The 27,034-nt window shown below is 42.4% G+C and overlaps 1 protein-coding gene across 4 annotated transcripts in view; it reads right to left on the reverse strand.

The window, feature by feature from the left end:
• Positions 1 to 27,034, reverse strand: part of PARD3B (par-3 family cell polarity regulator beta) — a gene marked incomplete at both ends in the record, with an annotated part of 1,045,674 nt that overhangs the window by 30,160 nt on the left and 988,480 nt on the right. For all 4 annotated transcript variants that reach the window (XM_080690300.1, XM_080690301.1, XM_080690302.1 and 1 more), the window contains one exon: positions 24,928 to 25,007. In XM_080690300.1, coding sequence (XP_080546426.1) covers positions 24,928 to 25,007 — 80 coding nt within the window. The remainder of the gene's footprint in view (positions 1 to 24,927; positions 25,008 to 27,034) is intronic.

The raw sequence follows: 27,034 nt of genomic DNA on the forward strand, positions 1-27,034 counted from the left end.
CCCACGGGCTACACTCCCAGACCTATTTTTAAACTTTTTTTTATGTGGAAACAGGGTCTCTTAAACCAGCGAGGCTGGCTCTGAACCAGCGCGATCCTCCTGTCTCCGCCTCCCAAACGCGGGGATTACAAGCATGCGCCACCACGCCCGGCTTGACTATCACCTTTTTAAAGGCACTGAAATATATTCCTTAAAATTTTTGGCAATTAAGCTGGGCGTGGTGGCGCAAGCTTGTAATCCCCGCCCTTGGGAGGCGGAGACAGGAGGATCACGCTGGTTCAGAACCAGCCTCGCTGGTTTAAGAGACCCTGTTTCCAAATAAAAAGTATAAAATAGGTCTGGGAGTGTAGCCCGGAGATAGAAGGGCTTCCAGGAACCCCAGTACCACCAAAAAAAAAAAAAAAAAAAAAAAAGGCAATTAAAAAGCAGGCATTAGCATAGCTGTATGTACCAAACTTGAGACAGCAAGCCCAGTACTGATGCATGCTTGCAACTTGCCCTTTGGTTGTGGACCTTGGTCCCAGCCACGAAGCAGTATCAACATGCCCTCTTGTTACAGTGTCACCACACAAGTGCCATTGCCATTATTACAGATGTCAAAGAGGAGGCAGGAGAAGTCTGTTTTAATACAGGCATGAAGGATAGTGTGGAATTGCACCTTCCAGGGGCACTGTGCTAAGACGGATGATTCAGAGATGCTGGGCCTCATACTTGAAAAGATCAAAATTTATTACGTTTAATGTTTAATATAAATCACCAAACCTGGATGTGTTATAAAAATGAGCTAAAATGCTGCTTAACAGAAATTATTAAAGCATCTTAAGAATGGAACCATTTCTAATTGGCAAAAGTTCACAGATGAACACTTCTTGCAAGTATTCATTTTTAAGAAATATTTCTTCCAGTAAGAAGGCTCTTATTTCAGCATGAGATATAATCCTGAGGACAAATCTCTTTATGAAAGTACCATCTTTAAGTTCACAGAAAGAATCTATGATTTAAACCTCAGTTCTCACTTACTTTAATATGAGCCAAAATCAAGTTTAAAAAATAATTAAGAATAAAATGATAAACAGTTCAAGCTAGTGTGCTTAGAATAAAACTATGAGGCAATAAATGTCAAGAGCCTATCTCTTGGCTATTACTAGTCTGAAAAAATTAAAAGAATAGTGCAGAAAATGATCTGTGCTCTGTTTTTATCATCTTGATTAAGGGATAGAAACATGGGTAATTGAAAATTAATCTGTGAAAGAATATGCTGTCATTTCGATTAGAGGAAAGAGCATCATTCTGTAGCTGTCCCACCTTAGCAAAGGCCCCACTGAAAACCAGAGAAGTTTGGCCTCCAAAATGGGACGGGTGCAGTAAACCATTTTCAGCCACAAAATGTGATTTGCAAAATTGGTCCGAAGTAGCGCTGGCTGGATACCACCTCTGCTGGGGAGTGAAATTAAAGCTGTCATCCATTCACACAAAGTCCCAGTAGCTTGGCGGCCTCTGGTGCGTGCAGGTTCATAACCACAGCTGCCTTCCCCGTGGGCACAGAGCCACCCTGGCGGGATTCTGCCCTTCAGCTTGTTTATGAGAATTCTCAAGCCAATAGTGGAATGAAAGGTACCTCTGGGTCACAGGGGAGACCTGGTCTCTGAACGTGAGGACAGAAGAGGCCAGGAGGGAGTGGCCAAGTCACAAAGGCTTTTTTTTTTTATCCTCATACTCATATCACTCAGATTTTTCTATTAATTCCTTAACTTGGACAAGCCCCCAGCCCTATTTTTGTTTCCAAAATGTAGGTTCTGTATTATTATCATGTCTTAATTTCTGTTTTGAAGAGAATTCAGGGCCCATAAAAAAAATCAGAATTCTAGAAAGAGAAATATATATATTTCACAAACATCTGATTTTTTATGGGACTATTCATATTTTTACATTATATAGAGTTATTTAACTGTTCATTGTGATACATAAGTACTTATGGTAAACTTTATTATAACATAGCTTATTATAATCACATTTTTAAAAAATATATTTACTTATTTGGCTAGGTGCTGAGAGGATATACAAAATTTAAGCATTGTCCTTACCTTCAGAAAGCTTATACTTTTGGGTTGGAGAAATGAGCTAAAAACGCACATAAGAAACAAGAAGACGTAAAGAAAAATAATTTGATAGGACATGTCAATGCCAGATAGGAATGGCAGAGATTTTGACCTTCTACAAAGCTAAATGTCATAATGATCACAGAACAGTACAATCTAAATATAACATGGTGAGCTTGAAAGATGAACGAGGAGCCTCTCCATTTTTACATCATCATGTGGATATTATTTTTTCTTATTCCTCTACTTTTATTATTCATTCTTAAAATTATGGCTTATATTAATTGGCCTAATTTATAAGTGTATATGCTTTATTTATATTTTATACTAGATATATGCTTAGTACTGCACCAAAAACTGTGACTTTCTGTACAGGTGCTGAAATGATTGTAAAGGTTATAAAAGTGCTTGTCCTAACTTCTTAAATGTCACAAACACATGCAAGAGGATGACCTTGTTTTTTAATTTTTTTCTGATTGTGTTCTTTGAATGCACATAATTATAGAATTGACAAGGGATATAAAGCTCTTGCTTTGAATGACATGATGTTAATAAAACTCAAGCTACATTATTATTTGGAATTTACCTACAGTCAATCCACATACAGAAGTTTATCTGATCTGAGGCACTGAGAGCATCTGTCAAGGTGAGGAGAGGAGAGAGAGAAGCAGAGTGGATGAGAAACCAATTTTAGGGCCAGCTGTTGGGGCTCCCTAGTGGAATACCAGTTGCTCAGAGGCCAGTGGAGCAGATCCTTGTAAATTCCCCTTGTGAGAGACTGACTAGAAGTTGCTAAAGCGATGATGGACATTGATGTAGAGGACAATGTGGTGAGATGGTCCATGCATTTATTCCATCAAAGCAGAAGAGTTAGGTACCTGCCTGAACCCTGAGATGATCATTCTGTTAGCATGATCCTTATCAACGTTCCAGAATAACTTTTTTTTTTTAAAGCAATGGGTGGTTCTTAGCCAATTTAACAAGGTAGACAAAATAACTCAGGAAGTTAACTTGAAAAACTAACTGCATTAAATTATCTGTCTAGAGCAGGGAGACTGGAACTCTTGGAGACAATAGAGACATAGCAAAGATGCTATGAAAAGAACTATTTCCCTTAATGTTTTTCATTTTAGAGAAAGAGAAAAAATACTTTGCAAACATTATTCATATTTAGGCTATCACTGTGAAATATTTAAAAACTGTTTACCTACTCACTCTGCCTTTTTTCTTTGTTTTCCTTTATACTTTTTCTGTTTGGTAATTTGGTTCAGATGAGATTTGGATGTAAAATTTAGGTACATTATTTTCATCTTTATAATTCACCTATCACTGTGCATCAGATCCTCTGAATGAGTACCTATGTACGATATTTCCCCATCTTCCCGCCACATTTCAAGGATAAAAATAAAAATATATCCATTGAACATTTGCTTCTCTTGGCCCTGATAGATATTGTTTTTGTTTGGCTGGTTTTTGAAATGGTAAATAGGATGCTCAAAAACATACTTAAGCCAGGTGTGGTGGTGCACACTTGGAATCTCAGTACTTAGAAGGCTGAGAAGAGAGCCATGGGTTCATGATCAGCCTCAGCAACTTAGTGAGGCTCTGTTTCTAAATTAAAAAATAATGGAGCTGGGGGTGTAGCCAAGGGATAGAAGACCCCTAGATTTAATACCCAGTACCTCCCGCCACACACAATGTACTCAAGTCCTAGTCAATATACTAGGACAAGAAAAGAAAATAAAAGACATACAGACTGGGAAATTAAAAATAAAACTGTTTTTGTTCTTAGGTGACATATCATCTATGTAGAAAATCTAAAAGAATTGGAACCAAAACTGGAACTAAGAAGTGATTAAAGCAAGGTTGTAGGAAACAAGGTTAATATTGATTAATTGTAGTCATAGATCCAAGTCAATTACTTTCTTATATACCAGCAATGAACGAGTAAAATTAAAATAAAGTACACAGTTCTATTTATATTAACACTCTTCACAAAGAAATGCTTAAGTATAAATCTTACAAAAAATGTGTAAGATCTAGGAGGAAAACCACAAAAGTATGATAAAAGAAATTAAAGAAAATCTAAATAGAGAGCTATTCCATATTCATGGATAGGAAGACTCAATATAATCAAGATGTCAGTTATCTTCAGGTTGATCTATAGATTCAATATAATACCAATCTGAATCCCACAAAGTTATTTTGTTTATATTGATAAACTGATTCTAAAGTTCATATGCAAGCTGGGCATGGTGGTACATACTTGTAATTCCAGTACACAGGAGGCTAAGACAGGAGGATTGTAGGTTCAAACTAGCCTCAGGAACTTAAGCCCTCCAAAACTTAGTAAGGCCTTGTTTCAAAATATAAAAAAATAGACTGGGAGTATAGTTCAAGGCAGAATGCTCTTGGGTTTAATTCCCAGGATCATAAATATAAAATAAATAAAATAAAATAGTAAAAAATCATTTGCAGAAGCAAGCAAAACACAGAATAGTCAAGAAAATATTGAAGGAGAAGAATAAACAGAGGAGATCTGACACTACTCAACTTTAAGATTTACCCTAAAGCTCTTAACTTTTTTGTGAAACTAAAATTCTCTTAAAAATAGTATATTTTTAAATGTATCTTGATGTAGATCATGCCTTATTCTGCTAGAACCAATATAGAGTTAAAGATGAAGCTGTGGCTTTCTCTTCCACCAAGAAAGCTTGTGAGATGGGTCACTGACAAAGGACAAGAGGAACTTTCCTTTGCAGGACATATGAAGCCATGGGTTCTATTTTAAGTCCGTAATTGCTGCCTCTGCTATGGCATTTTTCTTTTTACTCCCTGTGGCTTCTGTTCTCTGGCACTTCCTACATGTCCACATACCTCCCTGTTCTTGAGACCGCTCTCCTCATCAACACAGAAAACAAGATATTATCATATACACTTAAGACCAGGAATTCCCATTTTTAAACTCCACCTGTAATTGTGAAGGGAAAGACCTGACCTCTTGTTAATTTTTGGGCAGCATGTGAAAATGATGTGAAGCTGCCCCCTTACCTCAATGCATCTTTACTTATTCTGGCATATGTAGAAAATGGGGATATTTACTACCAGGAATGCCTGGTGGGGTCTTTCTGAGAACCAATGACATTCATAAGCACTGTTAGTGTTGACCTTTTGGAATTACTCTTGAAGAACAATTGTTCACTACAGATTGTGGTGGTGGGGACACAACCAGCTTTAGAAGGGAGTCTGCGGATAACAACGCTCTCATGATGCTCTCAGCCTGGGGCAGTTCATGACCATCTACCTGGAAACCTCTTCCTGGAACCAGGATGCAGCTGGCATAGGATGACACGATGACTTGCAGTGGTGAGGGACATGTTTACTCCTGTTTCTTGTCTGTTTTTGCTAAGTTCTCTTTGGGCAATCCATGAACTCTCCACCCTCTTAATTTCATGCTTTTTACATTCCTAAGGAATGAGGTTTTTGCCATGAAGCTGCCACAAGGGTTATTGGTTTGGGCAACTTTGATGTCAATTTTCTTTTTAAAAATGACTTTGGCTGCACATAGTATATAAGGCTGTAACTGTGGTTTCTGAAATTCTGAAATAAGTGTTTTTATCTTTAAGGACATTTTTGCTCTGCTGTGGTGAAGTTGTCAACACTTTTTAATATATATGAATTTTCTTCTTTTCTTCCAATCTATAATTTCTTCCACATTTTTAGATATATCATCTAAGCCAATTTGTTGGCACATTTCACCTCATACCATAGAGAGAAACCGCGGTATAGATTTTAAGTGCTGACAGAGAAAGAACTGTTAATTTGTCTAGTCTGCAACCTGTGTGATTTTTTACTTTTCACACAGAGTATAAATTTTCTGGTATTCAGATCCATGGTTTATTAACTATTAATATTCCCAGGAAAAGGTTGGCTTTTCTAGAGATGAGCCTTCCTTATTTATCACTTTCTCGAGAGCCTCAGTTGGGAGACATGTGCATGTTTGGAATCCCTTCTTCTGGCAGATAAACCAAACAAAGCAAAATACCATTTCTGGGATTCAGTTTAAATTCTAGGAATTCTGCAGTTCTAGAAATCTTTGTTTCCTCTTAGAATGCAGTTTTGGAATTTGATTAGGTGGTTCACATGAGTGACTTCCAATTCTCTGGGTACCATCTTTCCACCAGGAGAATGGCACTGCCATCCACCCAGTTGCTCAAGCCCTGGACTCCTGAGTTATCTTTGATTCTTCTCTTTTCCTCAGCGCACACATCTAATTTAATGAGCCATCAACTCAGGTCAACTCACTTCCTCAACAGCGCTGTCCTCTCCCCTCTTCCTGCTGTTTCTCACTCAGCCTCATTTCTGGACCTTGACATCTCTCCTAAGGATTACACCAACAGCTTAACATTGCCCTTCCACTTTCTACAATGCAAATCTGATCAAACTATTCCCTTCAAAGGCCAGAGGCTTTCTGGATAGTGTCAAATCCCTTAGTATGTTGTACAAGGAGTTACATGTCTTCCCACTTCCTCAAGTTCTATGTGTGCATATAAAATTTTAGCACTTGTTTTACTTGCTCACAATCATCTATTCACATGTCTCTCACTCCCTCTCCAAGTTGCCAAAAATTCAAAGCCTTGGAGACAGGCCTGTGTTTTACAGAGTGTCACCTCAGTCCCTAGCTCCGAGCCAGCTACATATAGTATTGCTTAAAGTTTATGAAATGAATGAATGAATAAATGAAGCATCAACACTTGCTGCCTCATGGTCCACCCAGCTTTAGAGCAGGACACTGAGTATCACTGGCCAACTCAAGTCCTCACACTTCTGTGCTCACTGGGCTGCCCAGTTAACTCCAGTAGGGGTGACAATCCTCTCCATCAACTTCTATCTCATCGTCACCTTTTTCTTGCTCAGAGTCAGCCAGATCCCCTCTAACTCTCCTCCTTTGCATAAAGTGTGCTACGTCAAACTCTAATCTTCTTAAAGAGTTAATGTGCCTCCCCAAATGCCTAATTTACTACCAGAGAGTGACTTGGGCACCAGGGAGAATCTGGCTCATTATTTAATGGCCAATAAGGCCAGCTGTTTCATTTCAAGAAATTAATGGTCTTTAAAACCTTTCCATCTTGTACCAACTGCTCTTCTCAATGGAGAGCCAAGTGACTTTTATTAGTAAGGTTGATAAAATCCAAACCCTGTTACTCCTGCTCTAGCCTTCCTCAGAAGACCGCTAGAGTCTTCTGGGACATCTGGTTATTTTTGTTTTACTCTCTCTGTTGATTCTTTGTGAGATTTTTCTTTGCTGGATTTTCTTTGGAAGCGCCCTTGGAGACTACAAAATGTGGCCGGGCAGCTGCACTCCAGGGCCTGGCGGCTTGACCCTCGGCCTTCCTGACTTCTGAGTAAGAATGCCTTTCAGCATTAAGCCTAATTTGGCTGAGACAGTGAGCAGCCTGTTGCTTTTGGGTTCACTCGCTCCGTCTTTAGCCCACCTGAAATGTACTCATATGTCAAAAAGTATTCCCATGCAGAGAATATTTTATGTAATCATCTTCCTCTTAATTAATATTTTACCATTAAGTAAAAGGTAAAAAAATAAAAAGGCTGGATTAGGCTAAAAATTCTTATTATGAGACAAAGACACAACAGCCCTTCAATTTTTAGCCATTCATCAGTATTTTATCTGAGGACATTGGATTTAAGAACAAGAATGAATATAATATATTTGCCCTCCACTAGCAATGAATGAATGTCTCTCTGTCCCTTCAAATGTAAACTGTTGTCAGGGGCACATGAGCAACTACATACAATATGGATATAGATAGATTACAATATCTTACATAACTTAACTGGACTATTTATGTAAATTAAATATGGCAGAGGTGGCCTAGGTTTAATATGAATATTTTACTTTCTTTGTATTTCCTGTGGCTTACTGTTGCTACAATTTACAGGGGGACTCATGCTGCACTTTTTGTTCCCATGGAGTCAGCTGGCTGCTCATTCTCAGGAGCGTTTGCTTTCTCTCCCTCTACTTTCTGGGGATGAGAATAGGGTGTTATTTTCCAAAAGCTGAGAAGATAGCAGAATGTGTAAATCCTTCCTTAGGTAGCAGTGCTGAACACACAGATCAGGCCTGGGAAGCCCAAGTGGGTTTTGCATTTCACATCTGGCCCATAGTGTTTTAGCGGGGAGGGAGAGTGGGGGGCATATGATTAAGAATTTGATGCCATTCAACCTGCTTTCTGGGATTTACATGCTGGGAAGGTTTGGTCTCTTTTAAGGCATGCCACAAGGCAGTGTGCCCAATAGAAGTATACATGCACACTAGGCTGCGTGGGCTAAAAGTAGATTCTAATAAGGTTTCTTGCTAAAACAATTACATTCTCTTTGATATTAAAGATACCATCGCAAATGGTAAGCTACTGTGTGGCTATTTTCTTCTCATAGATTTTTACAGATGAAATAACCCTGTGAAGTCACTGTTACTCTGTTAAAAAGGATGCTAGCCACATAGAAACCATAATGTGAGAATTTAAAAAAATGGCCTCTTTAAGAAGAGTTTACAGTAAATCCCTCTAATTTAATAAGTCTTCAACTTACTGGGTCACATAATTCTCTCCCTGTCCCCTCCCCCAGGAACATGTACCAAATGTTATTCATAAAAAGTCTGGAGCTGAGGGAGTGGTAGCACATGCCTGTAATCCCAGCATTTGGGAGGCTGAGACAGGAGGATTGCAGTTCGCAGCCAGCCTTAGCTACTTAGTGAGGCCCTCTGCAACTTAGTGAGACCCTGCTTCAAAATAAAGAATAAAAAATAGGGCTAAGGGTATACCTCAGATGTAGAATGCCCCTGAGTTCCATCCCCAGTACTGCAAAAAAAAAAAAAAAAAGTTTGGTATGTCATTTCAGAATTTGAAGATCCTCTGAAAGCAACCAATGGTTAATTTAGACATGGATAGGCCCAGATTAAGAACCTCTCAGAGTTTCTTTGTGTTTAGCCAAATTAACACCTATACTATCTCAAGGATGCATCTTCTTCCAGAGAAATCGCTTCTTTTTCTCATAGAAATTAGAAGAGCAACTCCACATAACATAACTGCTGTCTTTGAGGAGCTCACTCGGAGCTCTTATCAAGCAGAGGAACAGCTCTTTCAGGAGAGGCGGGGCACCGTGTTGGATCAACAGGTAGACCTTGCTCATGCTGCGGAGGTCACATGAGCTGGCTATGGGTCAAGGAGAACAACACATATTTTCCAAGAGAAAGTGCTACTTTGAGAAAGTGGATCTTGATTATTCTCAGCACACGGAAGACCTGGTGCTCTATCTCTTTTGAAAGGTCCAGCTCAGGATGTTTCAGGATATTCTGTATCCTGGCAGAGGGTATCATTGCAGTGAGTGCAAGATATGAATTGACTTTGGTTGATGTGTGTTGATACACTGCACAGAGATCTTTCACAGTGTTGGAGCCATTTAGTGTGGATGTCAAGACAGCTGTCCTTTATGATTACAGCAACATCACAGTTAATATTGCTTGAAACTATGTTATGAAGGCACATTATTACTTGGGATGACATGTGTGTTTAAAGCAAGCATTCGTGCTTTGCACAGAAGTACCAAAATAAACGAGGTCATAAAATAACTAAAAGAAAATGTCTTAGTAGGTAAATACCTACTAATGAAAGATAAGTTTTGTGTATAAAAGCAAATGAATAAATCACATAAAAGATTAAAAAATTAACATGAAATTTATAACTTTCTATTTATCATAAATATAATTTAACACTAAAATAAGATGGCTTAAAACATAAAAAGGTTTATGTTCTTAATATATAAAGAGCTCTAGTAAATCAAGAAGAAAAAAATAAATAGCTAAATAGAAATGATATGAAAACAGATGAAAACAAATCTATCAGAAAAATTCAACCTTCCAAATAGTAAATGAATTATAAATTAAACAGTTTGTGATCCTTTTCTACTTTTTAACCCATTAAATTAACATAAATTTTAAATATGATTTATAATTACTGCTGGTAGAGTATAAACTGGTACAAACTTTTTGGAAGTCATCTGGCAATATACTTTTTGTTCTATGAAGATAACACTAAGCATCTTAATTGAACTAAATGTGTTGACCCAGTTTTATAGGCTTCATGAATATAACACACAGTTTGTCAGCATACAGCCTAATGCTCAGGTGAGACTGTGGAGACCACAGGAGCTGCATGACCCAGGCCATAAAACTAATCCCTGTATCTGGCCAAGTTCCTACTGTTCTTAACAGGAGCAAAGGTGGCATGTAAATCCAGGCAAACTTTGCTTTGTGTGCATTTATAGCCCTGGTCAGAAGGAAAGCCCTTGCAGACATGAAAACCATCATTCATTAGTGGGTGTGCTTGAGTTAAGCACCTTAGCAACACATTTCCATAATGCCAGGGGCGTCTAGGAGAGGCTGCCCAGAGGCCCTCACACACCTGGCCGTGCTCCGCGCCTGCCGCAGCCCCTGCGCCGCCCTTTCCCCACTCGCCCTCCAGTGCTTCCCAAACTAAAGCACTTACACTCAAGACCTCCTCTCAGAGTTGGCTTCCCAGGGAAAACCCAGCCCATGGCAGCGTTTGAAACTCTGTCCTAAAAATTATAAAAACTATTCCTATTCCTTATTGTTATTATTGCTAATGTATCAATAGTACAAGGAACTCTCCAAATGTGTCCTTTATCCAAATTCACCAGTTCCTTTCATTTTGCCTTCTTTATGTTATCATTATCACTCATTCCCCTTTTCCCCCTTCAGTTTCCTTCTCTATCTTCCCTCTCTCTCTTCCTCTTTCTCTACATACACACACATACACATATTATTCCATACACATATCAGCATTTTCTGAATCACTTGGGAGCAAATTGGACACTGTGCTTCTGTGTGCATTTCTGAAGAGCAAGGGCATTTGGGTTTAAGAGCACAGTGCAGACACCCAGATCTTTTCCATTGTTTTCTTCCCCTGGTTCTTATACTTCATGGGGTCAGAGTCATGCTGAGTCACAGAATGCCAGATGACATTAAGTCATCAATTCTTCCTCCTTGAGAAAAATAGCATTTCCAGAATGAAATTACACAGACAGTGAAAGATAAAGCTTTGCTGTCCACAGAAGCAGTGGCGACACGTCACAACCACAGACTGGTGCCCGGGCCCTTGTGAGAGCCACCGTCCACCTGCCTCTTTTTCTATTTTCTGAGAATGAGGTTCTGTGGTTCATTACATCATCCCTCCCTGATGTGCCCTGGGGAACTTCTGTATGGTTTTTCATGAATACACATTTGTCCAACCTCCTCGGTCAGCCAGTGAAATTCCTGTCCACATGGAGCCACCCCTACGGCAAAATGGCACCGCCAGCCTAACGCATCCCAACCCACACTCGTGACCCATCTCAGTGGTTTTTCTTTTGGGGATTGGTACCATCCCTTTTGTTGTTTTGTGTAGATTCATTGATTCTGGTTTTTTTTTTTTTGTGGTACTATGGATTGAATTCAGAGGCTCTCTATCTCTGAGCCACACTCTCAGCCTTATCTGTTTACTTATGTTTTGGAACAGGGTCTCAATAAATTGTTAAAGCTCTTACTAAGTTGCAGAGGCTAGTCTTAAACCTGTTATCCTTCTGTATTAGCCTCCCAAATACTGGGATTACTGGTGTGTGTATTCTTTTTTTTTTGTGTGTGTGTGTGTGGTACTGGGTATTGAACCCATGGGTATTTTGCCTCTGAGCTATGCCTCCAGTCCTATTTTATTTTTTATTCTAAAACACTGTCTCACTAAGTTGTGGAAGACCTTGTTAAGTTCCTGAGGCTGGCTAGGAAGCTGCAATCATCCTGTCTCAGCCTTCCAAGTACCCAGATTATAGGCCTGTGCCACCATGTCTGGTGTGGATTCATTCTTGATACCTGGCTCTGCTTACCCCTCCCACCATGCATGCAATCCATCACGGAGGCCTGCCAAGTCTCTCCACCCCCTTTCTCCAGTTATGCTGCCATTGCCACTACGCTTGCAGACTTTACCATTATCAGAATTGTAGTATCACCTTGAACTATAGCAAGCGCTTTTGCACTGGTCAGCACACACTCCAGTCTCCCTCCAAACTTGTCCCTATGCTGTGGGCAAAAGAAAAAGATTTAAAAACAAGTCAGACTATATCCTCCTGCTTAAAACTCATCAAAGATTTTGAATTAATCTTTGCATAAATATAAACACCCTTGACTTGACCACCCAAAGTGTGACCTCCGTCTATCTTTCCTGCTCAATAGTCTGTCTAGCCATGTAGCCTTTAGTCTCCGATCACCTAACTCCTACCACAAGGCCTCTGTGCATTGTTCTCTCTGCCTGAAAAGTTTCTTATTTTTTCTCTCTAATCTCCAACAGAACACAGCTCCCTCCCTTGATTTGGTCCAACTTTATACTTTATCTTCTTGACTCTTGCATCTCTCCTTTTTATTTTATTTTTGTAACAGGCAGAATTGCAGTTCTGTGCTTCATTTGTTGTAGCTGTGCAGTTACTATCTTCTCCAGCAGATTATAAGCATCACAGGGCAGGGTCTGTGTCCTGTGGGCTGATCATGGTATCCGCAGGGCCTCTGGAGAGTACTGACCTTAGTAGGTAGTCAGGAAATAGTTGTTAAATGGCACAGTAAGGGAGAGTAGACAGCTTTCATAGTTCATCTATTTAGGTTGGTAAAATTGCATAGATAGCTCTTACTCATCTGCTTTTAAAAAAATTAGATATGAGAGGAGTGACCAGAGGAATACACTGAGGAATCCCAGCTGTTGACACGGCGGTAACATAAGCGACTTGTCTATAAGTGACCCACAGCAGGCACTCATCACATTCTGGCCAAGGCACAGGCAACACAGCCGGAAATTACTCATGTAACACATTGGCTACAAGTTCAATCTTATATATGGACCTGATTTTGATGTTGGAAAAAGCTGTAAAAGGGTGTTTCACATCCAGACCATTTAACATAAATTGTCAAAGGCACCAACACATTAATGGAAAGTGACCAAGAAGCTCGACGCAAACTCCATCCTGATTTTATACAACTGTTTCCAGGAAAAGAACTTCACTGTGGCAAATTCCTTCTCAAAATAGCTCAACATGCTTATTTTCCATCTGAAACTCCTGCTACAACAATCATAGTTCTTTCCAAGCACCTTGTAAAAACCAGGCTGTCAGACACTATCGTTTTTGGAAGTGGGTATGTATTTGCCTCTGTGACACGTAAGCAATTAGTGAGCAGAGACCTTATCTGAGCAGTCACCACCCTGTCTTCACGTCGAAGCAACGGCCAAGTCTGCAGGGGACTAATGATGCCTCGCAGCGCATGGTGGTGGAGAATGGCCAACGAGAATTGCCTGGTTCCCACCTCTTTAACGTGCCATCCAAGCCCAAGGGTCAGTTCTGCTGCTTGTCCAGTGGGACAACCCTCTGTGGGGACAAGCCTTTACCACTTCTATCTAGGCTTAATTGAAGACTTGGAACCCAAGCAGGAATACATTCTGGAAGCCGTTCTTTTTGTACCAACCCTGCTCACTTTTGTACCACAAATGTTTGTCTTTGCTGGAGATGATGGAGCTGGACCAAGGTGTTCCTGGCACAATGACTGAGGTCGTGGGGCCCGTGTCACATGAGATCCAGGGCACAGATGGGCTCGTGTGGCACCACCATGGGAAGCGCCTGCCAAAGCTCTCTTCTCTGGACTTGAAGCCTCAGACTCAGCTGAAGCAATCCTTCCACAGCGATCTGGCATTTGCGTCTCAGCGACATCGCCTAAGGGTGTCAGAACTATGCCACGAAAGGACCAACGTGCTCTCCTGGTGGGAAGACGGCTATGGTCTAATGACTGGCGTTCTGGCAAGTGCTCTACCGCTGAAACCAGCCTCCAGTCATGGGCGTATTTTTTAAAATGGCCTGAAATGTCTTCTGACCTATATACATACACTACTCAAAGAAAAGGGTGGAGCATTCTAACCTCTCCATAGTGAAATAAAAGGCCCTGGAACCCAGGAAGACTTGGGTTTGAATTTTGATTTTGATTTTGTCATTTGAGGATGAATTCTTCTTAGGAGCGTCATAATGACTACTACCCAGCACAAAGTGAGAGGCGCATGTAAGATACACAGGCATCTGAGAACTCAGTACATTGTACTCCTCTCTCCCCTTTGCCTCAATTTTTCATAGTTTGACCTCTTTAAATACAACTGACTGGTTTAGAAATAAACATGACAGAGCCGGGTGTGGTAATCCCAGCACCTGGGAGGCTGAGACAGGAGGATCACATAAGGTTTGAAGCCATCCTCAGCTACTTAGTGAGGCTCTTAGCAACTTAGTGAGACCCAGTTTCCAAATAAAGAATAAAATAGGTCTGCGGGTATAGCCCGGAGGTAGAAAATCCCCTGGGTTCCACCCCCAGTACCATACACACACACACACACAAAGAAAGAAATAAACATGACATCTTTCAATTATTTATTTATTTATTTATTGGTGGTACTGGGGGGTAGAACCCAGGGGCTTTCTACCTCCAGGCTACACCCCCAGCCTTATATTATAATTTATTTGGAAACAGGGTCTCACTAAATTATTGAGAGCCTCACTAAGTAGCTGAGGCTAGCTTCGAACCTGTGCAATCCTACTGTCTCAGCCTCCCAAGCGCTGGGATTGCAAGCATGTACCACCATGCTTGGCTCTGAGATCTTTCAATTTTAGGCAGAACTTTGTATATAAAAAGGAAAAGTAGCTGGGCTTGGTGGCGCACGCTTGTAATCCCAGAATTTGGGAGGCTGAGACCGTGGATAGCCTCAGCTACCTAGTGAGGCCCTCTGCAACTCAGTGAGACCCGGTTTCAAAATAAAGAGTAAAAAATAGGGCAGGGGGTATAGCTCGGAGGTCGAATGCCCGTGGGTTCCACCCCCAGACCCGCAAAAAATAAATAAATAATAAATAAATAAAAAATAAAAAGGAAAAGTAAATCAGTGATTTTAGTGATGATTATTCCTGTTGAATAATATCATGTGTTTATGCAATTAAAATATGTAATTTTAATCCCCAGTGCCACAGTATATATACATATGTTATATACATATATATTGTATATTTATACACACACACACACACACACACACACACACACACACACACAAGGATGTTCTATCCCAGCTCTATTTTATTTTTTATTTTGAAACAGGGTATCACTGAGTTGCTGAGGATGGCCTGGAACCTTTAATCTTTTCATCTCAGCCTCCCAAGGACTGCGATTATAGGCATGTGCCACCATGCTTGGCTGATATAATAATGTCACTTTAAATAATCATAAAGCACATGTCTCACAAACATACAAATTAGATATTATAATGGATCAACAACCTACCTGAAGCAGGTTGATACAAAGATGCCTGAGACAGCAAACCCTGAAACTTGGGCCAAGGGGCAGGAGGCAGTGGCTGGAGATGCAGAAGAGACGAGGGAGGTGGGTGCAGAGAGCATGCACTGTGTAAAACAGCGCAGCACCCTTAAGTAAATCAGTGCCATTATTCCAGGGCAACGGGCTCTTGGAGGCAGATGGTGGGATGGCAATAAAATAAGAAAACATTAAGAACTACCGAAGAATACGAGAAATGAGAGAGAAGTGTGCTAAATTAAGCAGATGCCTAGGCACAAGAAAACCTTCTTTTCTTTTGGCTGGGAAAGTGGGAAGTAAATGCTAAGACTCCTTTAAATATGCACAGGAGGGAAAACATGGAAGTCGGCTTACCAAGCTTCACATATTTCAGTCCAAGGTAATGTCAGATTTGGCACTCTTGAAATAGCAGACACATACTCTTCCTCTAAAATGAGTACTTAGCCAACAAATATGCAACCGCTTGGAATTTTCCATGGAAAACGAGAGGGAAAAAATCTATGGAATTTAATATATGGGGTCCATCAAGATTCCGTTAAAACTACTTTGGGGACGAGTACTGTAATGGGTCTTAACATGTTTTAAATCACTAATATTCTAACTAAACTCATAATGGAGGCCTTCGACTGAATAATTAATATCAAATATTCTAACTGGCATCAAGGATATATTGGCTGTGAGGAAATGATGAAAAGTTTGATTAAAATGGACTTTTATACGAGGAACTAAGTGACATAAAAATGATCCGGCAGGAGCATTAACCCCCTGATCTCAGCCACTTGGCATCTTAAAGTGGTATTACACGCGAGGACTTTTGCATTTTCAGGAAGTTTTTAGTTGACATTAGAGACATCTTCATCTCACAGAGAATTAAACTGCGGCTAATCCATCATTTTGTCCCAGACGTTAAGACTGAGGAAGCATCAGGGGCCCGGGCCCGTCAGGCAGGCAGCTGACGCTAATGGGAAGGGAAACTTGGGGAGCCCGAGGAGGAAGCTGGAGAGGCTTAATCTGGAGGAGTAAGGTGCTTCGGTGATGGAGGCAGGAACCCTGTTGTAGTTGAAGATTCCATCTAGATGAGCTCTTCAGCTTATCTTGGTGCTTCTGCCAGTTCAGAGCTGTAGCCTCAACCACAAGCCTGGAATGGTGTCACTTAGCACAAGCGGCACCCCAGGGAAGGTGTTGGGGAGACTGGCCAGGTTCACAGTATCCAGATGAAGTGTGATACTCTGATGGAGAAACAGTACCTGGAGCTGACCTGGCTGCAACCTCTGTACAAAGTTCCAGGGCTGCTGTGACTGCAGGGAAATGTCCCTGTGTTCTCACAAAGCATCTTATTGGACTAGCTGGGTTGTGGTGGAAAGGAGGACTCAACCAGGTAGCATGGAGATCTTCACTTGTACACACCCAGGTGGCCAGTCCCCCTTCACCACCAGATACACACTTACACACAGACACACCTAATATTCTGAGCACCTGAGTTTTCATTGAACTCCTTGAATTACTACTGAGATTAGCTTTAGCCCAGGGCCAGGATGGTGGCATTGCTGGACATGTTTGCAGAACTCAAAAGTCACCGCCATCTGCTTAGCAGGTGCTTTAAGGTAATGCAAGGCTGGCAAAGAGAAATTGAATAGCTGTGAGCAGAGGAGAAGTTAACTGGACAGGAGAAGAGACCCGAGGAGGACAGTATCTTTCGGCAGTGAGAAGAATGACCGAAAAGGACACAGAGGCTGCCCAGGCAAAATGCTTTGGGGGATAACAGGACAGTTGACAGCGGGTGTGTTGTGAGCTTTGAAGTTAGCCATCGTTTGGGGCTGGAGTCTTCCTGAGGATGGGCAAGGGCCCACGTAGGCACGAAACCAACAAAAGGAACCACCTAGAATGTTAACAGAGAATGCGTGCTCTTGTGGCATGTTCTTCTGATCTGAACACAGTCATACTGAGTACCAAAACACTGGGAACACTTAGAAAGCAAATTTATTTTGGGTTCCTAGAAGCAAGCATAAGCTGTTTGCTCCTTCTAAAGTTACTCTTTCTCTCCCAAATCAGCTCTAGTACGTTGCTTCTCATCACACAGCCAAGTTGAAGGCTGCTCGAGATGTTTGGGGAGATGTATTTTTCTCCCCAGTAACCTATGTAACAAGGGGGAGAGCCTTCGTCTCTCATCAGCCTGGGGAAAGAGGTCCCTTCTCTGCATGAGAGTGCTCGTGCAGCACTCCACCGGATTCATTGTAATTTTTTTTCTTCTGGGTAGATATTATTCTTAATCGTGAAGAACCAAAGTACCAATTTGCAGACACTGCTTTTTCAACTCTCAGGAGTGTTCTAACAAAACAGGATTCTTTTTTTGGTAGGCAAAGTATATTGCTTAATGTTCATCTAGCAATTACACACTAAACTGTTCATATTTCAAATCAAGGCCCAAGGGAAGGGGGAAAGAATTGATTTTATGACAGCATTACAGAGATGGTTGAAAGGCATTACTTAAACCTGTATATTAGTAACGTTTTGTGTCATATACGAAGATGAATAAGACACAGCCCCTGTCCTCAAAGGTACTTACAGTTTAATGAGAAAGACAAACAGGTGAGCAAATGATACAAGCCGGTGTGATAATTGCAGAGTGCAGATCTGACTCTGGGCTAGCTGACCTTACTGCAGTGACTGGCTGAATGAACAGACTTGCTGGGGTTCAATACCCAGCTCTGCCACTTTCTAGCTGCGAACTTGAGTGATTTTATCTAATCTCTTTATGTTTGTGCCCCTGCCTATAAAATGGGAATAATAACAGGGTTGCTGTTGTGTAATAGGACTGCTGAGAACATTAAATAAGCCAATAGCGGCAAAGTATTCAGAATGGCGTTTGGCAGATAGTTCTGTAAGGGTTAATTATTTAGAAGTCTTTCAAGTCTGGACTTCTATGACTCCAGGGAAAAAAGATTTTTTTTTGTGTGTGGTACTGATATTTTTTTGGGGGAATTGAATCCAAGGGCATTCTACCTCTGAGGTACCGCCACCAGCCCTTTCTTTTTTTCTTTTCTTTTTTTTTTTTTTTGGTTTGTTTTGAAATGGGATCTCACTAGATTGCTGTGAGTCGAACCACATGCTGAAACTGTCCTCAAACCTGTGATCCTTCTGTTTCAGCCTCACAAGTTCTGGTATTATAGGTATGTGTCACCACAGTTGGTTAAAAAGAAACATTCTAGCTGGGCATGGTGGCTCATGCTTGTAATCCCAGCACTTAGGAGGCTGAGACAGGAGGATCACACAGGTTCAAAGCCAGCCTCAGCTACTTAGGCTCTCAGCAACTTAGTGAGACTCTATTTCCAAATGAAGTAAAAGAGGTCTGGGAGTATAGCCTGGAGGTAGAAAAGTCCCTGGTTTCCACCCCAAGTACCACCGAGAGAGAGAGAGAGAGAGAGAGAGAGAGAGAGAGAGAGAGAAAGAAAGAGAGAGATTCTTAAGGAAAGTTTGGAAGGATTTCTTTCCCCTAAATTACTGGTATAAAAGCAAATTTATGCCAAGCATGGTGGCATATGCCTATAATCCCAGAACTTGGATGGCTAAGTTAGGAGGATTATAGGTCTGAAGCTAACCTAAGCCACTTAGCAAGGTCCTCAGCAACTTAGACCCTGTTTCCAAATAAAATATAAAATAAGGCTGGGGGTGTATCTCAGAGGTAGAATGCTCCTAGGTTTAGTCCCTAGCACACCCCCTGCAATCTATTCTCATCTTTATACAACTGTATAAAGAGCCTACTATGTGCACAGTCCTTTTTTTAAGTTCTGGTGATGGGCATAAAAATGTTGAGTATACAATGAAGTCTCTTACTTCAAAGAATTTATAACTCGTGGGAGTATAAAGGATCAGAGAAGAATGATAACCCAGGGATGGGGAAGCAGCTCAGTGGTAGAGAGCTTGCCCTGCATGCATACCCTTGAGTTTGATCTCCGGTATGCAAAATGAACAAATAGAAAGACAAAAATTATATAACCAAATTTAGGATATGTTGAGTGGCACTGGAAAGATGCCAAACAAACGTTATGGAAGTTAAAGAAAGAAGAATGAAAAAAAGATGTCGTGGGTTTTGACATAGGGACTCTGTGGCAATTTGGAGGTAGAAAGGAGGATATATTAAGCAGGTCCTTGGAACTTGGATCACACTGCAAGAATAAGATATAGAGGTTAGCCAGGTCCTTGGAAACATTATCATAGTGATGAGAATTTAATTCATAGGACTGATTAGAGAGAATCTACACAAAGGAAACAGCTGGAAGCAGACTCAAAAGCCTGGAGCAGGAGGCTGTGGAGTGATCAGGTCCTGTGGAAGCAGAGCCAACATGTATAAGAAATACCTAGGAAACGTGGATATTGGAGGAGGCAGGAAGGTTGAGGAAAGCTTTATATTTCTCTGATGGAAAAGTGAAGTGTGTGGGGTAGTCTTGTTACACAGCTTTGCTTAGCTGGGAGGCCTGGAGCTCCACACTTGGTACTGCACTGCACGCTTGGGACTGCACTGCACGCTTGGGACTGCACTGCACGCTTGGTACTGTACTGCACGCTTGGTACTGTACTGCACGCTTGGTACTGCACTGCATGCTTGGGACTGCACGGCATGCTTGGTACTGCACTGCACGCTTGGTACTGTACTGCACGCTTGGTACTGTACTGCACACTTGGTACTGTACTGCACGCTTGGTACTGCACCGCACGCTTGGGACTGCACGGCATGCTTGGCACTGCACTGCATGCTTGCTACTACACTGTCCACAGCCAACAGTACCTGGGCAGACTCCTTGGGGCTCCTCCGCCCCTTCCCCAGCGAGGAGGCTGCTGCTCCCATACTGTGTCTGCCTGGCACACTCAGCCCTAGCCCTGCACCCAAGTCTCATTGGACAGGGGTGCTGGCCACATGCCTAGAGCCGAGTCAGCATCCTGGAGCATTTCTATGGTTCCCAGCAATAGGAGCTGCTTTCTCCTAGATGCCCATCAACATAGCTCACCACTCAGATCGTCACATCGGTTTGTGATGTTCCTTTGCTCTCGCACTCTTGGTCTCTGTCCAGGTCAGCTAACCCTTTGCTTCAGTCAGTGGTCCCGGTGCCTCTCCATGCAAGTGTTGGCGCTCCCCTGCACCGCAGGGTAGAAGGGACCTCAGCAGACTGTGCGGCGGAGCCTGTGTGCTGGCACGAGTAGGCAGGGGGAGTTAATGGCCCAGGGGATGTGAAGATGCAGCCCAGACAGGGAGAGATGGTGGCAGCAGGTCCTCAAAAAGCCAGTGAGGATGCGCTCTTGTATGTGGGTTGCCATATTACAGAAAGGAAAATGCCTTCCCTATGGATCTAATTTTTAAAAAAAGAGCTAACAACAACAACAACAACAACAACAACAACAACAACAACAACAAACTATGTCAGGCTCCGCGGAGGGTTTTGCCTGTATGACTCCATTGTGTTTAATACCAGCACTACCTTCACCCCCAATTTTTAGATTAGAAGGTAGAGCCTGGAGCAATCAGACCACTGGCCGAGGCCACACAAGTGATGAGAAAGCGCTGGGGCTTCACTACCTGCCTGGCTCCCAGCTCGGCCGTGACTGAGTCCCCTGGGGCAGTGTGAGTTAGTGAAGGCACAGCAGTCCGCTGTGCCGGGGGAGTAGAAGTTGAGGGGCTGATGTCAAATGGTTCATGGTCGTAAAGGAAGGGAAGTGAGGTCACCTCCAGAGAGTGGGCCTTGGGGCTTAGTCATCTCCCTAGGACTTAACGGGAGTAGGAAGGGGTCGGAAGGGCCACTGTGGGACAGTCAGGGGAGTCCACAACATGACCGAAAGGAACGCAGGGGCGGCAGGGGCCCAGCTGGTGCTGCCTAATGTGAATTTTAGTGGAACGGATGAAGGGCGTTTTATGAGTTTCTCCAGCCACCTCCCACCACCCAGGCACAGAGGACCACAGATGAGATGCAGCGCGTCCTGCTCACTCCTCAGGTCTCCTCACTTGATTATAAACTCGGACGAGAGACATCACGTGCTGATGCCTGAGCCATCTGCACGGAAGGGGCTAATGGGATCCCACGGGGCCAGGGAGGGGCCAGGTGGGAATGATGGGAGAATAGAGACTTTGCTGCTGAAGGGGCTGGCTGCAAGGAGCCTGTAAAATCAGAATGGGGCCTGGGAGGATTGTAAGGGGCTGGCAGGCTGGAGCAAAAAGTAGGTGTTTGCAAAAAAAAAAAAAAAAAAAAAGCATGGATGTTCACGCATTAGAGCAACTCAGGAAACAGCCCTTCCCCACTCACCTAGAGTGAGTAATAATTTGTGTCAGGCCAGAGTACAGGGATGTTGATTTCATTGTTTACTACCAAAGAAGAGTGGCCCTAGCAAAAGCCTGGTGCTTGCTAACGAGGTTGTATTACAACCACCACGCTCTGCTTTCCAAAACAGCCCCCTCAGGAGAAAAGAAATAAAGTCATTTTTCGTTGGAGGCAGAAGATTTAGCGTGCTTAACAATAACACTTAACATCGCTTAGCCCCGGGCCTCAGGCAGCCTCCTAACTACGAGGGGCTAGGAATTGTCTCTTCCCCTTTGCTACCCAGGGTGCTGGCTTGCGTGGTGTCATTTAGCTTGGCAGCAGGCTGTTTTAAAGATGACAGAGTTCAGTGAAGGCTTAGGAGGGTACCCCTTGACCGGGCTCCTCAACTACTCCAGGCACCGTGGGCCATTTCTTCTCTGTGGATGCCTCCAAATTTGGCATATAGATCAGCGTTATTGAGTTTATCGTGAAAACTCCCGTGAAGATCTCCACAAAAGACACGGGAGCCAGGTCAGTCAGGAGCATATTAAGTCCTCCATAAGGATGGCTACTGACTTCCTGGAGATAGAATGATTCCTATTTTTAATTAAAAATTTAACTCCATAAATACTTCAAAGCTGCCCGCCCCTGTGACGAAGAAGTACCCTGCGCCTACAGAGCTGGGCACCCTCACTCTCTTGGCAAAGGGAGAGGGCAGTGATCTGGTGGGATTCAATTGAGTCAACAGTAAAATCTCCAGGGGGGTGAGGGAGGGGACAAGGGCCAAGCTCCCCTTACTCAGAGCTGAAGCTGCACCCTTCTTAGAAGCCAGCCGGTGTCCCCTCACCTCTGAGTGCTGCACCTGGCTGGGCAAATACAGAGACCATGGGTTGGACACTAGACCTGTGGGGTAGTGCTGCACCTCCTCTTTAGATTGTGAGATGGAAACCCAGGTTTGTGCTCCCCCACTGAAAAATGGGTGCAGGGGGTGGGGGTCCTGCAGGCATCCATCTGAGCCTGTTTATTCCCCATCATGGCTACTTCTGGTTGCCAGGTAGTTACAAAGGTCTGTTTGCACGTGCAACTAATCACCCTACCATTGTGTATGTGTGTGAACGGACTTTCTGCCAAAATTATTTTCAGTCTAAGATAGCTTCCCTTTCAACCACAGTTAACGTTCTCGGGCCTGGCAGGGTTTTGTCAATTCATGTATTGTGATGAGAGCTTGGGAGCCACAAGCAGCAGAAACGTTTGCACCGCCTTTGTCAAAAAACCCCTTCTGCAGTGTTTATTCCGAAAAGGGACTTGTTTAGAGTGGGCCGTGATTGAGCGTTTCAGGGCTAATTAGTGAAAATAAACAGGAGCTGGAAATTCAGAGGGCTTTATATTAATAGTTACTGCTGTAAGCACTTGATGCATTAGCATAAATGGCTGTTTTTCTTGCCTCCTTTACTGAACAGAGTCCTGAGGCTAGATGGGGGACTGTCTAGCCTCAGTCTGTCTGACCTCAACCCCGAGTCTCTGTGTTCTCAGGGTTTGATATATAGTATATGATTACTAGATACATGGGGAATGAAGAAACGAGTGAAATTTATAGAGTTTTACATTTGTTTTCTGTGCTTTTGACTTGTACAAGGAAAAAAAAAAATCCATTTCTGCACTCAGTGCAAGTTGGCCAGGAAGGCATTAAACTGTTTTCAGTTTTCCCTGTTCCTCCTCTCTCCCAGGACTCCACTACTTTCCATCTGCTGAAAACACAATTTCCATACACTTCGGCATTGAAAGCCGGAAATCTCATGTATGTAAAGCAAATTCTGGAAACTACTTCCAATTTTTTTTTTTTTACATGAAAACAAAATACAAGGCTGGAGGGGGGAGAGACAGGAAAGAAATCACGATGAGAAAAATTATGAGACAACATTAAAATGAAGAAGGAGCCAGAAGAAAGAGGTAAATGAAATACAGTTGTATAGAGGCATCTAAAATACTGCATTTGGAGTATCCTGCCTAGGCAGAGGTAAAGACCGGTTCTCTGCTAGATTTGAGATTTTGCTACTCTTGACAATGAACCTACCATTTTGAAGAGCAGACGGCAACTCAGGCCATGCCTGTTATAATGTGTTCAGGATATTTTTGCCCACTCACCTGCATAAGTACAGTCAATGAGCAGCTCAAAGCTGTCACTTCATCTTTGAGTTGGCATTTTTGCAGCTCAACTCTGAGGACAACGAAGCTGTCCTTGGAGTCCTCCCACGTCCCCTCCCAAGGTGGGATTCTACAGCCTTTCAGCCTTCTGGCTGGCAAGAACCCCGCGCATTGTTTCTCTTTCCAACTCACTCTTCTCACATTCTCAGCTCATCTCCCTAGCTCCCACGGTAGCTGGATGGTTAAGTAATCTTGGAAAGGTTTCCCTTTGTCCTATGCTTCTGATAGCACACCACCATGACTTTTTCATCTCGCAGATAAGAACACAAACCTTTGAGAATTGCATCTCATTTTCAGGGGTGTCTGCTTACAACATAAGCAGATCATGTTAGGTCAGAATCACCAACAGCAAACTTTTCCCACGTAGTTGTCTCTTTCCCCCATTGTGCCTCCGTCCCATGGAGGTGTTCCGCTTAGTGCTGGGAGGACACGGGCAGATTCTGAATCAAGCCAAGAACACCTTCCCAGGTTCACATTTCTCTACTGCTTTTTAACGCCCACATGAAGCTCCAAGGGTAAGGTTAGCCTGCCCTTTTTTCTCAAGGTAACTCTTAGGACAGAGGATTTACTATTTTATTGTCTCTAAGCTTGGTGCAAGAGGTTCAATACCATTTTTATAGCAATGGCTTAGGATTTCCATCCAGCATCCAATATTCTTGCTGACATGTTCAATTGCAATGATATACTATTTTCTCCCCTTAAAAAATAACCCACAAGTGGTTCGATTATTAGCACAGTTGTGAAGATGGCACAAGGGCCGCGGCAGACGGCAGCACAGCAAAATTATGACATATTCCCTATTTGAAAGCCAGATTTCTATTCCACATAAACTTCTCTAAAGACTTCATCTACGGGGGAGCTGCTGATGGGCGACCCCACCGCGATCTACCTGGGTAGAGATGCGTACTGTCTCTCCATCCCCTCAAAGCGGAGGTTGTGTGTATTCCCATCTGGACCCTTTCCAGACACCTGTGGAGAGAAAAGTAATTAGAGATGAGGATCCATTATACATCCTGGTAACTGACAATGCATCTCAAAATTATAATCAGTGCACAAATGCCGCAGCCGCCTGCCAAAAATCAGCCAGGGAAAAGCAAGTGAGAACTCAGCCTCTCTATAGGAATGGATGATCGAGCCACAAACACGGCATTTAACAACAAAGTCACTTCTTTCAAAAAGGGTCACTGTCAAACTGATTTCTTCTTGTCTCTGTGCCAGAGCTATTTTGTGGGCTGGAAGACCATTTATTTTAATTTTAAAAATAGACTTTAGTGTTTTAGGATGGCTTTAGATTTATAGCAAAATTGAGCAGAGAGTACAGAGAGATCCCATATCTCCTGTACCCACTTTTACTATTACTACCATCTTACCTGCCACATTTCTTACAACTGATGAATCAATAATGTTTAATAATGGCCATAGTTTATTCAGATTTTTACTTAATGTATTTTCTGTTTCAGCTAGGATACCATATTCTATTTAGTCATTAGGCCATCAGAGGCTCTTCTTGGCTGTGATAAGGACCTTATTCTAGAAGCACCTTTTTCAGGAACCTTTTTCATGAACAGGGACTGGTAACAACAATTACCTACTGCTAAGTACCTGTGAAGCCTTCCCTGACCACCCTGAGCTTCACACGATTCTCTCCCTTAGGAACAACTACATAGAAGTGGTGGCCTGCTTTCCACTGAGTGTGGTCTTTCCATTTAGTGTGGCCCCGTTCCTTCCTTTGCATTCCCTGTGTTCGTCTCTCTGGGAGCCTATTGCTTTTAGTCTTTGGATCCCTGTAGGGCAGTGACTGCATTTAGTAGGTTCTCAACAGTGTGTTGGCTTCTTCAATATAAAGACCTTATGTCTTTCTGTAACTATACAGATATTTGAAAGTGTTTCTTGAATGATCTATTTCTTACTTGGTCACATTACCATATGTGGTATTATGAACCATTCGTGCGCTTGAAGTAGCTCTCATAAAGGAATAAATAGAAAACTGAGGTTATGATAATTGGGTGGGGAGAAAGAGTTTGTTAACAAATACTGGGAATTTCAAGGTCAGTAGTAGAAATTTTTCTAGAAAGTGTGTGACAATCTAGAAGTTATTTTTTTTCTACCCAAAGTTCTAGCTCTGTACAAAACTTCTACCGGTGTGGTGGGGGAGGGAAAGGAATATGGAGAGAGATGCTGTGGAACAAATATACATAGGCATTTAGAATATGCAAGACTATTCCTGGTATCTAATTATTGCAGGAGGCCTTTTAAAATGTAAAAGACCTAGAAAACTGCTTTATATTTCAGCAATACATGGAGCAGGAGTAGCTATAGTTATTTAAGAGGGAAAGAGTCCAGTACACTTTCTACATAAGGATGGAGACTATACAAACTTAGATGCAAGTAGACAGGGATTAAGAATTTTCTGAATTAGGATAAAAGCCTTGATTTAAACCATTGACTTTTCTTCCAAAGACCAGAGACAAGGAGGTGATGGGCAGACAGGGGATCATACTAACAAAGCAAAATAATAAGAGGGCAGAAGCATTGTCCTCAGTCACTTCTCTTTAAAGTTTGTTTTGCTTTTAAATAGTTTCTTATGGAGGAAGAATTCATGTGACCACCAGTACTAGGTTGAAGATGACTAATTGTGGATGTTGGAAAAACTCTAAGCTCATGTATCCTCAGTGTGGCCATAGACAGTCAACTAATATCTCTCTTGTAGCCAGAAGCTCCAAGCTAATTCTTTCAGTGCTGTCGCCGGGGCTGGCTTGGCCTCAGGATGGTGGTGGTCAGTATTCTTCTGCCTTGCGCTAGTAGCACCTGAGCCTGCTGCTGTTCTGGCGAGCTACCTACAAGCACTCCAGATTCTGTGAAATGTAATGTGATCCTTATCCTCAAGGTGCTTTCTGTCTTGTAGGGGAAACAAACATTTGAAAGGAAATAAAGAATGATGTCTGACCGATGTCTGATCGGGTACCACTCAGGATGCTACCAGCAGTAGCACAGGC

The sequence above is a fragment of the Muscardinus avellanarius genome, assembly GCF_963383645.1.
Source record: "Muscardinus avellanarius genome assembly, chromosome: 2".
In the NCBI taxonomy this organism is placed as follows: Eukaryota; Metazoa; Chordata; class Mammalia; order Rodentia; family Gliridae; genus Muscardinus; species Muscardinus avellanarius.